Source organism: Xenopus laevis, chromosome 9_10L (assembly GCF_017654675.1).
Source record: "Xenopus laevis strain J_2021 chromosome 9_10L, Xenopus_laevis_v10.1, whole genome shotgun sequence".
In the NCBI taxonomy this organism is placed as follows: domain Eukaryota; kingdom Metazoa; phylum Chordata; class Amphibia; order Anura; family Pipidae; genus Xenopus; species Xenopus laevis.
In genome coordinates, this window is record NC_054387.1 from 6,552,426 (window position 1) to 6,567,139 (window position 14,714).

General features: G+C 43.2%; 1 protein-coding gene across 6 annotated transcripts in view; it reads left to right on the top strand.

Annotated features, from left to right (window-relative positions):
• The window catches only part of LOC108700860 (protein TANC2), a 180,767-nt gene that overhangs the window by 130,332 nt on the left and 35,721 nt on the right, over positions 1–14,714 (top strand). For 4 of the 6 annotated variants that reach the window (XM_018234875.2, XM_041577258.1, XM_018234877.2 and 1 more), the window contains one exon: positions 10,259–10,369. The exons of the other annotated variants lie outside the window; for them this stretch is intronic. In XM_018234875.2, the coding sequence (XP_018090364.1) occupies positions 10,259–10,369 (111 nt within the window). The remainder of the gene's footprint in view (positions 1–10,258; positions 10,370–14,714) is intronic. 6 annotated transcript variants of the gene reach the window in all.

Sequence of the window (14,714 nt, forward strand, 5' to 3'; positions counted from 1 at the left end):
GTAGGGAGAGATGGTGCCTATAGTAACAGTGGATAATAGTCTCTGGGAAGGGAGCGTGACTGTGGGATAGCAGGTATAGTAGGGAGAGATGGTGCCTATAGTAACAGTGGGATAATAGTCTGTGGGAAGGGAGTGTGACTGTAGGATAGCAGGTATAGTAGGGAGAGATGGTCCCTATAGTAACAGTGGATAATAGTCTCTGGGAAGGGAGTGTGACTGTGGGATAGCAGGTATAGTAGGGAGAGATGGTGCCTATAGTAACAGTGGATAATAGTCTCTGGGAAGGGAGTGTGACTGTGGGATAGCAGGTATAGTAGGGAGAGATGGTGCCTATAGTAACAGTGGGATAATAGTCTCTGGGAAGGGAGTGTGACTGTGGGATAGCAGGTATAGTAGGGAGAGATGGTGGCCTATAGTAACAGTGGATAATAGTCTCTGGGAAGGGAGTGTGACTGTGGGATAGCAGGTATAGTAGGGAGAGATGGTGCCTATAGTAACAGTGGATAATAGTCTCTGGGAAGGGAGCGTGACTGTGGGATAGCAGGTATAGTAGGGAGAGATGGTGCCTATAGTAACAGTGGGATAATAGTCTGTGGGAAGGGAGTGTGACTGTAGGATAGCAGGTATAGTAGGGAGAGATGGTGCCTATAGTAACAGTGGATAATAGTCTCTGGGAAGGGAGTGTGACTGTAGGATAGCAGGTATAGTAGGGAGAGATGGTGCCTATAGTAACAGTGGATAATAGTCTCTGGGAAGGGAGTGTGACTGTGGGATAGCAGGTATAGTAGGGAGAGATGGTGCCTATAGTAACAGTGGATAATAGTCTCTGGGAAGGGAGTGTGACTGTGGGATAGCAGGTATAGTAGGGAGAGATGGTGCCTATAGTAACAGTGGATAAGTCTCTGGGAAGGGAGTGTGTCTGTGGGATAGCAGGTATAGTAGGGAGAGATGGTGCCTATAGTAACAGTGGATAATAGTCTCTGGGAAGGGAGTGTGACTGTGGGATAGCAGGTATAGTAGGGAGAGATGGTGCCTATAGTAACAGTGGATAATAGTCTCTGGGAAGGGACTGTGACTGAGGGATAGCAGGTATAGTAGGGAGAGATGGTGCCTATAGTAACAGTGGGATAATAGTCTCTGGGAAGGGAGTGTGACTGTGGGATGCTGGGATAGAAGGTATAGTAGGGAGAGATATTCTCGATATTGTTTGGCTTTGCTGAGTAGAAGTTTCCTTGTTCCAGTCCAGTAAAGTAGTTTTAGATAATGACTCCACTTTCTGGACCTGCACCTTCTAGGTTCAGCTCTAATGCCCAGTCTGTAGGGGAGGGTTGTTGCCATTTGTTTGCAGTAGTAGCAATTAGACATCACTTGTCATTGAGCTGTAATTATATGGACACTGTAGCTGGTGGGTTGGGAGGGAAGCTCGATTGAAGCTGTTCCAGTCTGACGGTCGCTGAACTGGGCAAGCTGGGTAAATTGGATAAATGAAGGTGCTGACACTGGACGACTCATATGTAGAATAGTGTCCCTATTTCAGGAGAAACCGACGCCATGTTAGCTGTATCTGAACTTTATCCCCCATCGTACAGTATTTAACTGTAGCATTGAACTATATTTATTTAGACAGTGCCAGTGAATTACGCTGAGCTTGCTTGGATTTCCCAAATGATAGGAAGAAACAGTAGAACCTTCCCCACATGTTACACAGCAACGCAAGTGAAAACTGTCTGTCTGCGCTGAGCAGAAGCTTTTAGAGTCCGGGCGTTTGTCTCCAGCAATGAAGGATCGATGGCTCTATAGCACTTAACACACTTTAGCACTAGGAGAATTTTTGCATTCGGTGCTCTCTGCTGAATTAAAGCATCGCTGGGACAGGTCCAGGGCTTGATTCAGTAGCTGCCGACTTGATTATTTCATGTTAATAAATGAAGGGCGACTGACAAGGATCCAGGGCTCATCTCCTCAGTACTGCGGAATCAGCTGAGATTTGCCTTGGCCCAGAATGTTTCAGTGGTTCCGGGTAAGTGTTTGTTGATGGGGCCTGGAGCAATGCAGGTTGCCGGGGCCAACTGAGACATCTCTGGCCATTTGCCTGTGATCTCCCTAAGGCTGCTGGTCTAGGGCACTGGCCACCCTTATACAGAAGTGAGTGTCTCTATCTTAAAGAAATAGGGAAGAAATTACACAATTTCCAAGAGCGTTGATAGCTACACCAGAGACCTAAAACTTCTAAAATATCTGCATTTTACTAATCCCCTACTCCCCTTCCCTCAAGCTTGTAGCCTGTGAGCCATTGGTGTTTCCTGCACTCCTGTAGTGTCCTCACACCTCAAGTTGCTTTACCTTGTGTCATGTGTAGGGCTTGATGACCTGGAGTCATTGACAAACCACTTTGTGGTCTAGATCCCCAAGATGGCAGAGATGTCTCAGTATCTCAAACTTCTAATACAGTGAAGAGTTGTAAGTGAGGGAGAAGAGTAATAAGTGAGGGAGAAGAGTTGTGCGCTTGGGTGAAGAGTTTTAAGCATGGGAGAAGAGTTGTAAGTGTGGTAGAAGAGTTGTAAATGTGGGAGAGGGGTTGTGAGCATGGGAGAAGTGTTGTGAGCATGGGAGAAGGGTTGTGAGCATGGGAGAAGGGTTGTGAGCATGGGAGAAGAGTTGTGCGCATGGGAGAAGAGTTGTGCACTTGGGAGAAGAGTTGTGCGCATGGGAGAAAAGTTGTAAGCATGTTCAGAATATCTTCATTTAAGTCTGAACATGTTGCATTGCCTCCGACCTTCTTTTCTACTCTCCTTTGTGTTGTGAGCAACCTAGTCTGTTTGGCTTCATGCTCATAGCACTGTCCCCGAATCTCTTTCGGCTACAGGAGATTCAGCCTCACTCAGAGGCCCTGTGATTTGCTGGTTGCACACCGGGGTCATTGGCTAACTAGACTGTGCCATGGATATTTCCACCACAATGTTGAAGCACCATGTTATCATTTTATGTTATCAACTCTTGGCTGAATTAGATCATGGGTTGTTTGTAGGGTACAGACATTCTATTGTAGTCTTTAGGTATCCAAGAAGCAGGTGTAAACCAGGCTGGACTAGTATGTACAAGAGGAGCTTGCACTCAGGGCTGTGTACAGTTGGTTTGCTTTGGTAAATGTTTGTGAATGGAAAATTGGATCTAGGTTTACACAGGGGTCACTGGGTGCTGAATGTTTGAAGACAAATGTTTCAGGGTAATTAAAGAGATGTTGGTATAGTTTAACACTATGTAAATGTCACAGTGTTTGCAGAGGTGGTTACAAGTTGTACATCAGCATGGGGCTAAAGAATATATATATATATTTTTTTTGCTGTGGGGCCCAAAAAAGTCATGTTTTTGCCTCAGAATATAATAATAAGTTAAAATCCTGGTCCATTACTTACCAGGAGCATATAGACCAGAACAGCATAGGATCACCGACCGCCTTTCTATTCCTCCATAATGATTCCACCTTGTTAAATCAAGTAGACGAGCTGATTAGAACAAAATATTCCCGGTGTTTGTTCTGACTTGGTCAGGGCCCGTTCTGTCTGCGCTGGGAAAGTGGATTAATGACTTGGCTGGGGCTTTGCTGATAAAGTCAACATCTGAAGCGAGAAGGTCATTCCGGGAATTTATGAAAATATGGCAAAATTGTCTAAAAGCATGAACAGCGTGGGGCAGCGGGCCTTTTAAGGTTTTCCTAATGGGAGATGCGTGAGGCTCGGCTGTTCTGCCTGCGGTCTGAGAAATCGTAGAAATGTTAAAGAAGGCAAAAGTGCTGGGTAACCTGCATTCTGTTTGATGAAATTGAGCATTAGGATCCCGGCCAGGCCTTTCTTACATGGTGTTTAATTATAAAGGGGTGCACTCATGAAACAGATATATCAAAATGACTACTCCGTATAACACAGATGTGGCATGTGCCAAAAAATGTACAAAATGTCACATAGCACCTTGTTCATTGGTATTTTGATGCCATAAATCTATAAAAACCAACCTCCATCCATATGAAAGATGGAATCCTCAACTAACTGTTGGTGGTTCTGGTTCTACAGTTGCTGAAGGGCCACAATAATAACATTCTAGCAGAAGGGAAAGGCTCTGTGAGAACGTTTTTATTTGCTGTGGCTGCAGTTGACCCAGATGCCTGAAGACCATGGAAGGTTGGACTTCTTGGAGACGGTCTATCGTTATCCTTTGTGTTACCATTAAACTTGTACTTGTATCTCTGTGCAAAGTAACCTCCCCCCAACCTCTTCCTTCTAATCCAAACCTGGAGATGATGACATTGTGTTTGGCACAATTCCAGCCCCATTTCCCATTCTTTCTAGTCCCTCTGTTGTCGGCAAGGTCCGAAAATAGCCACGTCGGTCACATGCAGGGGGCTGGAGCCTCAAGGGCTAAAATAGGTTATTAGAGTTCTTAGAATAGCACTGCCGCCTATTGCCTGCTGAGGAATGGCCTCTCCAATTTCAAAGCCATATGTTAATACTACATGTGTTGTTGACAATGTTCTGATTGTTGAGTGCGGGCTCTCAGCTTTGTTGTTCCATGATGCGCCCCTATGTACTTAGCCTGTTTTTCTTGATGCTGTCGCTTTGTTTCAATTGCATCCCAAATCCCCAAGACATAAAGTGGAATCACATTAACACAGTTTGCTTGTTGGGTGAGTAAACTGGGGCACCATCTGTGTGCATTGTATCTAAGCACCAAGGTGTGAAGAGACATTTGCTTTAGTACGTCCCTCTGGAAAAGTTTAACTCTGTGTGGCCAGCCAAACGTCCTATAGGGGAATTAACACAAACATGGGTAACAGAAATGGAGACTTTTAGCTCTACAGAAAGGTTTGGAGCTCACCTCAGTTGGAACACACTGCTCCGGGTGATGTCCAAGTGCTTGTGTTCATCCGTCATGGTATCCCCCTTGGCGAGAATACCAACTCATGACCATCTGCGGGTTGAAGGGTTCCACTAAATCAAGTAATTATATTACCTAAGAAAAAAAATGTCCTCTTGAGCAACCCCACATGTAAGCCTAATTCTGCTACTGCATTATTGGTGATAGTTGAAGGCTCAGCATTGAGCTGTATTTGAATGAATGATTAAGAATGTTTTTTAATACCTAATATTGTTAGAAAATCCCAGTTTTTGGAAGCTGGTTGGGCGGCCGGCACCATTTTCAGTATTGATTGAGCCAAGGGAAATATAGACTTTTTGGAGCCCAGTTGGGACATCCAGCCTTCAACGTGGCCCTTCAGATGAGTTTGAGCTGCATTCAAAGCCTTTGGTAGGTTGGGCAACATCAGATCCTGATCAGATTTTGATATGTTCTTACTGAGGCCACCTTGACATTGAGATGTTTGATGGTGATGGAAGGAACCACCCTTTATTCAGTTATCCATTTGGATTGTGATTTTAGGAACAATCATAGAGATCAGACTACCCATGTACAATGGTAGCAGGTCATCGGGAATCCATGTGCAACAACCCTGTTCTATAAAGCTCCCATATAAACTGCAACTGCTACTGTCAAGGTATGCAGCCTGTTAAACCTGTCACCTTGTCTGACATGATGCCTGATATATATATATATATTAATGGTCAAGGACCAATTATTTTCTTAACCAATCAGCGGTCTTAAGTATATCTGTACAGGTATCTTCATTTATATCTGCTGTTGTATAGACTATCTGTCCATAGGTTTCCCTGTCACCTCCCATAGACCTCCTGTTGTGTTTAATCCTCTCTCAGTAGGTCAAAGGGTGGGTGACAATTACTTTGGCTAAATAGACCAGAACTCTCTATATAACAGTGGCAGCACTGCCCACTCTTCCCTTCCATCCTCTTATCTCCACCACCTCCATAATCCACACGTTCAGCAGAAATATCATGTCAGGGATGTTCTACTAAAAGTAGGCCACGTGCTGACGTGTCCAACATGCCATTAATTACGTCTCTCTTAACACAAGTAATGGGTGTGCTATGAACTTGCGCTGGTATCTCATTTGTCATGTTATTATCCAAGTTCAGCACCCAAGTGCATACCCTAGATTTTCGACCTTGAGATTGCAGATACAGCTATAAATAGGCCGATGTATATATGTGAAAGCAGTAGCTAAAAATATATTATATATATATATATATATATATATATATATATATATATATATACACACAGAGAGAGAGAGCGCGAGAGATGTATATAACTAAAAAATTAATGGTGGTGATACTGCATTGTAGTAGGACTATTAAAGGGATAGTGCCTAATAGACGTGTTTGGTGAAACCAAACAAACTTTCAACCATATTTCTTGCTGTGTTCAACTCCAGAGAAGAGGCTTGTGCCCCAGAGTAATTTGGGTGTTTAGAATACAGGATAATGTGGGTCAGTATGTGGTTTATGGGAAACCTAGAAGGTATAGAATTAATAATGGATGGAGGGCACACCAAAATTTTCAAAAAGTGATAAGAGGTGCAGAAACAAATGTTACCCCTACTACAGGTAACCTGTATCAATATTAAATGTCTGTATGTTCGCACACTCAACACAAAAATGCAATTTAGAGAAAGAGTGGTTTGAAAAAATAGTTTTTACTTTACTTTTATGCAGGAAAAAGCATTTTACATAGATAACACCATACAAGGCAAAATTTATACAATATTAAAAAATCGTATGGAAGGCCAAGGCCAAGACAAAGGCCTTGGTGCCGAAACGTTGGGGCCATTCTCATTTTCCTGGTAGGTGTATCCGCTCCTTGCTTGTTCCTTGCTTGCTATGTATTACTAATGAGTGGGTTATATTCCATACGATTTTTTAATATTGTATAAATTTTGCCTTGTATGGTGTTATCTATGTAAAATGCTTTTTCCTGCATAAAAGTAAAGTAAAAACTATTTTTTCAAACCACTCTTTCTCTAAATTGCATTTTTGTGTTGAGTGTGCGAACATACAGACATTTAAACCTAGAAGGTATGTCCAAAAGGAAAACCACCAGCACACCTTGGCCTCTTGAGAAATATAGGTCCGGTGCTCAGTAAGAAGGGTCGGCACCCTCCAATGAACGTAGACTAAACAGAAAAAATACCGGCACTTAGGACTCCATGCAAGTGGGTCAGGCCCTGTGTGTTTATTGCAAAGTAGTAACGTTTTGTGGGCACGCCCCTTCGTCAGACGAAAATAAACACGTAGGGCCTGGCCCGCTTGCGTGGAGTCCTGAGTGCCGGTATGTATTTTTTTGTTTAAACCTAGAAGTTAAAAAAAAAAAACGGATGAGTCTTGATCTGAAGAGTAGCTACTCAGCTTCTTGAGTTGGTCCAGCCATCACCATGAAGGCGTCATATCAAGTTTAGGCAATACAAGGACATTATAAGTCAAATGAAATAGGTTTCACTTGTTTCTGGTTTCCTTCTCTTCTGTGTTGTGTATTGTGAAACCCGATTTCATAAATTTGACTTATGGGTAAAGAGGAGACATATGTATGTATGAGGGTAGGTGACCATTTATGTGCTTCTTAGTGACTCGTTCATCTGAACCTTTTGGAGAATTCGAATAGAAGGAGAGAAGAAACGCCTGCCTTTCCCAAATGTATATTACCTGTCGCTTATACGACTGGAGAATTCTCTTGGCCTCCCAATGCTCAGGCGACGGATGATTGAGAATCCTTGTTAGCTGGTAGGCTTCAAAATCAGCCACCGAGATGAAATAGCAATTTTCCATTGCTGTAGGTAGCTAATGACTTGTCACCTCTGTATATTGCAATGAATGACACCTCTTTCTGACACCACTATGAGCAGTGATCTTCTTGCTGAACTTGAACGCGGAAAAGCATCTCTGCCACAGGAGAAGCAGACGTGTGACTTCCGTCAGTAGGAGAAGCAGGAATTGCAGCATTTTAACTGCCCTTAATTTACTGACCCATTGAATAAGCTTGTCCTACTGAGCCCACTATCTTGCAGGTTTTGTACCCATGACTGCTACTCTGTGGAAGTTAGACCATCCTTAAATATGTAATGATGGGGCTCCAAACCACTGCCATGCCTAGGATCTGGGTTTCTTGTGATCCATCACTACCCACCAGTATCCTAACGCTGACCATGGTGGAGATGCTAATTGGTGATGGTTATGCCGACACATCGAGTTTACCCAAACCATGTCACCTTCAAACCTTGTGGTTCTTCAGGACAATGCGCTTGGTGCAGTTAGAACAAAGAAATCAAACTTCTTATTGGTTGCTATGAGTAGCACAACATCCTTTAGCTAGAGGTGGTTGCTCGTCAACTTCTGGAAATATACTTGGCTGCTACATGATATAGAATATAAGTACAAAATCAAGAGTCCTTTTTATGTCTAGGGTCCGAGTTTCTTGTGATCTATCACTACCCACCAGGATCCTAAGGCTGATCATGGTGGAGACGCTAACTGGACATATACTTGGCTGCTGCTACATGATATAGAATATAAGTACAGAGACCTTTTTCATGTCGAAGGAACTTTCCTGATGGGACTTGCTACCTTATGAAAGAAATGCTTCTTTCTTGTGTTTGTTGCTTTTGGTAATTTTAATTAAAATGGTAATAGGATGAAGCGTGAATTTTGTACTTACCCAAAAAAAGATGGATGAAGCTATTAAAATAGGAGTTTATTCTCTTTCATTCTCTTCACTTTCTAGTTTCGTTGTCCTTGCCCATGGCTACTGAAGCTCCATGGTTTATGGTGGCCATACATCGGGCCGGTCCTGTATGGTAGTTTAGATGGATATTATATGAGTGATTGAACATTCTATGACCCCTTTCTTATGTTGACGGCCCCAACGATCAGACGGCAGTAAGTGAAGAGGATCTGCTGCTCCTATTTAATTTCTAATATGCTGATGCACTGGCCAACATTCTGTATCAGCAGGTGAAATCTTCAAAACCAACACAATCAGGAAAACGTTAGCTATTCCTGGTACACAGATATCTGTAGGGATCATACATGTAGCAATAAAGGTTTGTATGAGTTTATTGGTACATGTATGATTAGCTTCTGGTTGACCATGACATGACCAACTATTTTCAAGTGAGTCTCAATACTGTATATAGGTTTTGTATAAAAGATTTGTTTTTATGTTGGTGGCATCTCCAAGGTTTTCTCTTACAAGGTTCATTGTTCTATGGTGGTAGTGAATTGGCACCAAATCCATGGCCAGAGATAATTTTCTATACAACTAGTCCACTGGTCAACATGACGTCAGATCAGATCTACATATCACTAGACATCCACTGAATGTTGGTTTGTGACTGAGAACCCAAAAATATTTAGATTATTGGTTAATGGATTTTAAAGCATTAAAGCTTTACTACTGGGATTTCTGTTTTGCATAGTTGTGCAATGAATTGTTAGCTTCTCTACCCATGTGTTTCCTTTCACTAGACTCTCGGCTGTTTCTGTTGTTTTTGCCGTCTGTCTTTCCTCTGGTATTTGCTAAACTTTTGCCGTTGCATTCTTGGCCCCTTGTGGTTAACACATACTCACATTTCCTCAGAGATGTTTTTGTGGCCACCATGTTTAACAGGAGCCCCAGGGTGGCTGTTAAAAGCCAAAGGTTTTATAGAGCCCTCTGACTTTGGAGCTTCTAATTATAATTCTGTGTCCAAAACCCATGCTTCTCTCCATCAGCCAGCCGTGAGTCCCTTAATGTGTTTAATTAGATAGAGTATATAGAGGCCTTCTTTTACAAATCAGTTAGTTAGAGTCCAGTTTTAATTACATGGAGTATAGGTAAAATCCATGTAACGTCCCGTGGGACCAGTCTCCTTTTAGAGAAGTGCGCAGGACAGACATAGGGTTTTTCTGATACACAGGAGAAGAGAGGGGTATAAAGAAGGGTAACTTGAGCTGGGACGAGTAGTTAACAGTTTCCATCTGCTGACTGTTTATTCTAGCAACTCACAATCCTTTCTTTTCTCTTGTTCCCTGCTCTTTTCTTTTCTCCCCAATCACTCATGTACCCATGCTTCTCTCTTCTGTGCTCCTTGCTTATCCTTTCCGGCATTCCCCTCACTCTTTCAATCTTCTCACTTTTTCCCCATTATGATGGTGTCTTCTGCCACCACCCTCTTCTTTTCGTTCCATGCCTCCTGACGTTCGACTCTTTCTATAAATTCATGTTGATGTTCCATCCCCCCCCCCCCCGGTGTTGCCTGCTGACACTCCTTAACATTCTGTGTATGGTTTCCATTCTTACGACCCCACTATCCTCTTAGACCCACTGAGAAAGGCAAAGTTTGTGGAGAGTCCCAGAATTCCAGAGTCTGAATTAGGATCTCCGACTCTCGGTTCCACCCAGAAACTGGAAGCTGAGGCCTACCTGCTGGGTAAGTGTCCATGTTTGCCCAGCTCTAGACTGACTTCTTGTACAGAATGTCCAGTGAGGTAGGATGGGTGCAGCATGTTTGGCGCTGTAGGACAGCAGGACGAGATGGTGTTAGAGCGTAGGGCTGTGATGTCACTGGTAAGGTCAGCGCTGCTGGTTACACACTGAGTTTGGACATTAATGTGGGTGATGTGTTTGTGTAGATGGTTACAATGCTACTAGTTGTACATGGATTCTTAGGCTTTGGGCACATGGAAGCCTCAGGGCTGACCTCAAGGAGAGTTGCCCAGTGATCTTCCTCTTTCAGTACGATTCTCATTACTATCCTTTTGTGTCTATCACATTCTCCTGCCCTATTGTCAAAATCCCACCCCTCTCCTTTGCCTCATCACCCTTTCAAGTTGCTGTTTGACCAACTATTATCCGCTGCCCCTGCCGGATTGTTGCCCTCTTCTCCTTCCGGTTCTTTCATTGATGATCAGCTCTTCATGTCACGTGTTCCTCTTACTCAACGATGACCCCTGTTTCCATAGTAACAGACTCTTAATTTACATCACCGTTCATGCGCCACCGTTGTTAATTGAAAGCTTTATTCGATCATTCTGTCTGTGTCTTTTGTCTGTGTTCCTTGGTTTACATGCAGGGACAGTTACTATTGTACAGATACACTGGATTTTACACAATATTTTGTACCTGCCCCGATGGAGCTGTTTATGGTTTAAGTATTAATCAGAGTAGGGTGTAATGAGAAGAATATAGTAGATATGACGATGCAATGCTTGTGTTATGTACAGTATGTCTTATTGATATTTGCACATTAAGTATCAACCTCTCCACTAGGGGGCTCTGCATCAACTACCGTTTTCCGTGCATCACTATCAACAGCTTTAAAATGTTCCGTTGCTCCAAAATATTATTCTATATTTTCTTGATTGGGTTTCCCATAGGCCTCCTCCCATTAATGTATTTAAATGTATTCACATCAACTTTGCCTTTATGACTTCAGGTCAGGCTGAGGGTTTTGCAGTTCTCTTTCGTCGGCTTCTCTTGACCAATGTCGTAGAAAAGGAAAGCACCCACCCGGCCAAATAGATTGATTTTATCCTTTTTATATAAAGATTTAGTACTTTTATATAAAGTAGATTAATACCATGTAGAGACTTAAGGAGGCCATAGACACAGCGATAATATCATAGGAAACTAATTTTCATACGATATTCGGAGACGAGACGGCAAGATATCGGCAGAAGACTTGGATATCCGGCTGGCCGGAAAATTTCGATTGGGCACCTTTGAAGGCATTGGCCATTGTTAGTGCTGAATGATCAGATACAGGTAGAATTCTATTGTATATCTGACCATTCAGCTCTACACGTGTGTATTGGAACTAACGTTGTTTCCTGGAAATATCATAATTGTTGTATCTATGGCAGAGACACACAGTCAGATCCAGGGAGCCCGACGACAAATATCCTCTTCTTCGGGGCGACTAATCTCCCTAAAATGCCCTCCCGCCAGCTACAATAAAAATCGACGGTGAGATCGCTTCGTTTTCCGAAGACGCCCGAAGTTGCCATCTCGCCGGCGTTTGACATTCTGGCCGGCGTTTGTCGAGATTAGTCGCCCCGAAGAAGAGGAGAGCGAGGGCGACTAATCTCCCCGTGTGTCTCTGGCCTAAGGGGCTGTTCCTGCTAAATTGTAAAGGGTAATACCTATACTGGAATAGTTTTATGATATACCTCTGCAAGGTTATGAGCTGATGTAGTGCTTTTAAAATGTAAAATTGTTTTAACGAGGCCTGTGGATTGTGACTCAACTAAGGCAAGCAACATGGCAGCTCCAGCGTGTATGCAAAAATGTATCTGTGCAGCCCCTGATTATTGTAGTATTTTTCCCATTAGGAGGCAAATATATGAATCAGTAAGAATGAAGGGGGAAGATATTTATCCTATTCACATTGTACCTTCATTATAGGGTCATATACAGAACATAATGAGGGTGTAGCAGAGCGGCAGATTCAGAGGTGGGGTGCAAGGCAGGGATCATACGCAGATTGGGGGAAGGCGCTTCCCTTTCTGTCCTCTTATCTCTGGGTTGTGTTTGTTCTTAATAAAAGGCATAATGGGAACAGGCATTTAATAATCCCACATAAGTGGAGTCCTTTGTGGCATGCGAGAGGCTTTATCTGTGATGCACGATGAGCCAGTGACTAATTCATTGTTCCTACAGGAATATGAAGCGAAACTGTTCCGTGTGTCTCTCTCTAGCCGTGCGGTCTCTCTCTCTCTCCGGCAGTCTCTGTACACTCTATACTTTCAAGGAATATATTATACTGTAGCATCACGTGTAGCATCACGTGTAGCTCTTTTTAATTAAAAACTCCAAGCTGGTCATGGTTTTTGTTTTTTACACTTCCCACTTTCCCTTGGGATCAAATTGATTAGGGGACGGCTGTGATTAGTACAAGGGAAAACCAGATCTAGTCTCATGGTGCAGACTTGGGGGGCTGTTCCTGCTGAACTGAGCTGCACCTCTGTAATACTGGCTGTGAGCATGCGAAGTATAACTGATCGAGGCCTAGAGAAGACCAAAAAACGCCAGCATCTCTAGAAACCAGGGCAAAGCAAAGCCAAAAAGAAATAGTTGCCTCCTATGTCTACTAAAACTTACAAATTAATGTATTGTGGCCCTTAAAGGGATACTGTCATGGGAAAAAATGTTTAAAAACACATCAGTTAATAGTGCTGCTCCAGCAGAATTCTGCACTGAAATCCATTTCTGCAAACAGATATTTTATATCTTTAATTTTGAAATTTGTGGCTAGACATATTGTCAGTTTCCCAGCTGCCCCCAGTCATGTGACTTGTGCTCTGATAAACATCAGTCACTCTTTACTGCTGTACTGCAATTTGGAGTGATATCACCCCCCCCAGCAGCCTAACAACAGAACAATGGGAAGGTAACCAGATAACAGCTCCCTAACACAAGATAACAGCTGCCTGGTAGATCTAAGAACAGCACTCAATAGTAAAATCCAGGTCCCACTGAGACACATTCAGTTACATTGAGTAGGAGAAACAACAGCCTGCCAGAAAGCAGTTCCATCCTAAAGTGCAGGCTCTTTCTGAAAGCACATGACCAGGCAAAATGACCTGAGATGCACCTACACACCAATATTATAACACTTTATAACTAAATACACACATTGTAGAGTGAATTATTTGCAGTGTAAACAGTGTCATTTAGAAATATAAACAACATCATAGAAATCATGACAGAATCTCTTTAAGTACCACCTTCCTCCTCAGGTTTACTGATGAGGAGGAGTTCATTAGTCAGGGGATTGACTGGGAGAGAGAATGTGACTAAAGATTTATGTTAAAGGATATATCTATCCCCGTCATCATTATCCCGAGCCATATACCCGCCCGCCCTGCCATGGGTATACGAGCGATGATATGAATATATATGTTCATGGCTATTAGGTAGGCCTCGCCTATAATTGATGTGACTTATGTGGAATACTAAGCGCCTCACTCGGAATCCCTTACTTGTTGGCTTGTCAGTCATCTAATCACCTATTTATTCCACCGTCTGAAACCGTCAGGAAAAACAGGGCTGATATTAATGACAGTTTGATGGCAGAGAGTTCTGGGCCTATGTCTCTCCCTCCGTATGGGACTATGAAGTCCGTCGTCTCCACATCACATCGGCGCTTGTGCCCCCAGCAGACTGACAAGTGAATCAGCGTTTATTATGCACAGTTTCCATAGCAACCAAGCAGCGGCCTTGCACTGTGATGGTGGCCTTCCTTTTCAGTCAGCCGCTGGGTTGTTTACACCGGAACTTGACAGAAATGTGAGGAAGATATAGGGACGCCCTCCCCTCAGAGAAGTGCGGGAAACTGAGCTCTCTGGCTTGGTTTCCGTAGATATTTCAGAGAACGGAGACTAATTATTACCACACACCCTCCGTGCAGAATCTCGGCACCTGTAAGAGGAGAGAGGCTGAAGTGTACTTTGTGTGGCACGTGGCGGCCATCTTGGGTAATCAGCAAATAACACTGCAGCTGACAGGGAGGCCCAGTTCTGAAACTTGAAGAGGCCGCCCCATTCCTGGTCGCTTCTCTTTTTCTAATGCAACATTCTGGGAAATAAAATGACTTCCACACAGGACTTTTGTGCTAAAGAGTTAACGGAGGACCTCAGCCTTTAAGTGCTGCAGGATTTGAGTCAACTTCCCAGCGAGTACCAGAGGGCGAGTACCAAAGAACGAATACCAGAGGGCGAGTACCAAAGAACGAGTACCAAAGAACGAGTACCAGAGGGCGAGTACCAGAGAACGAG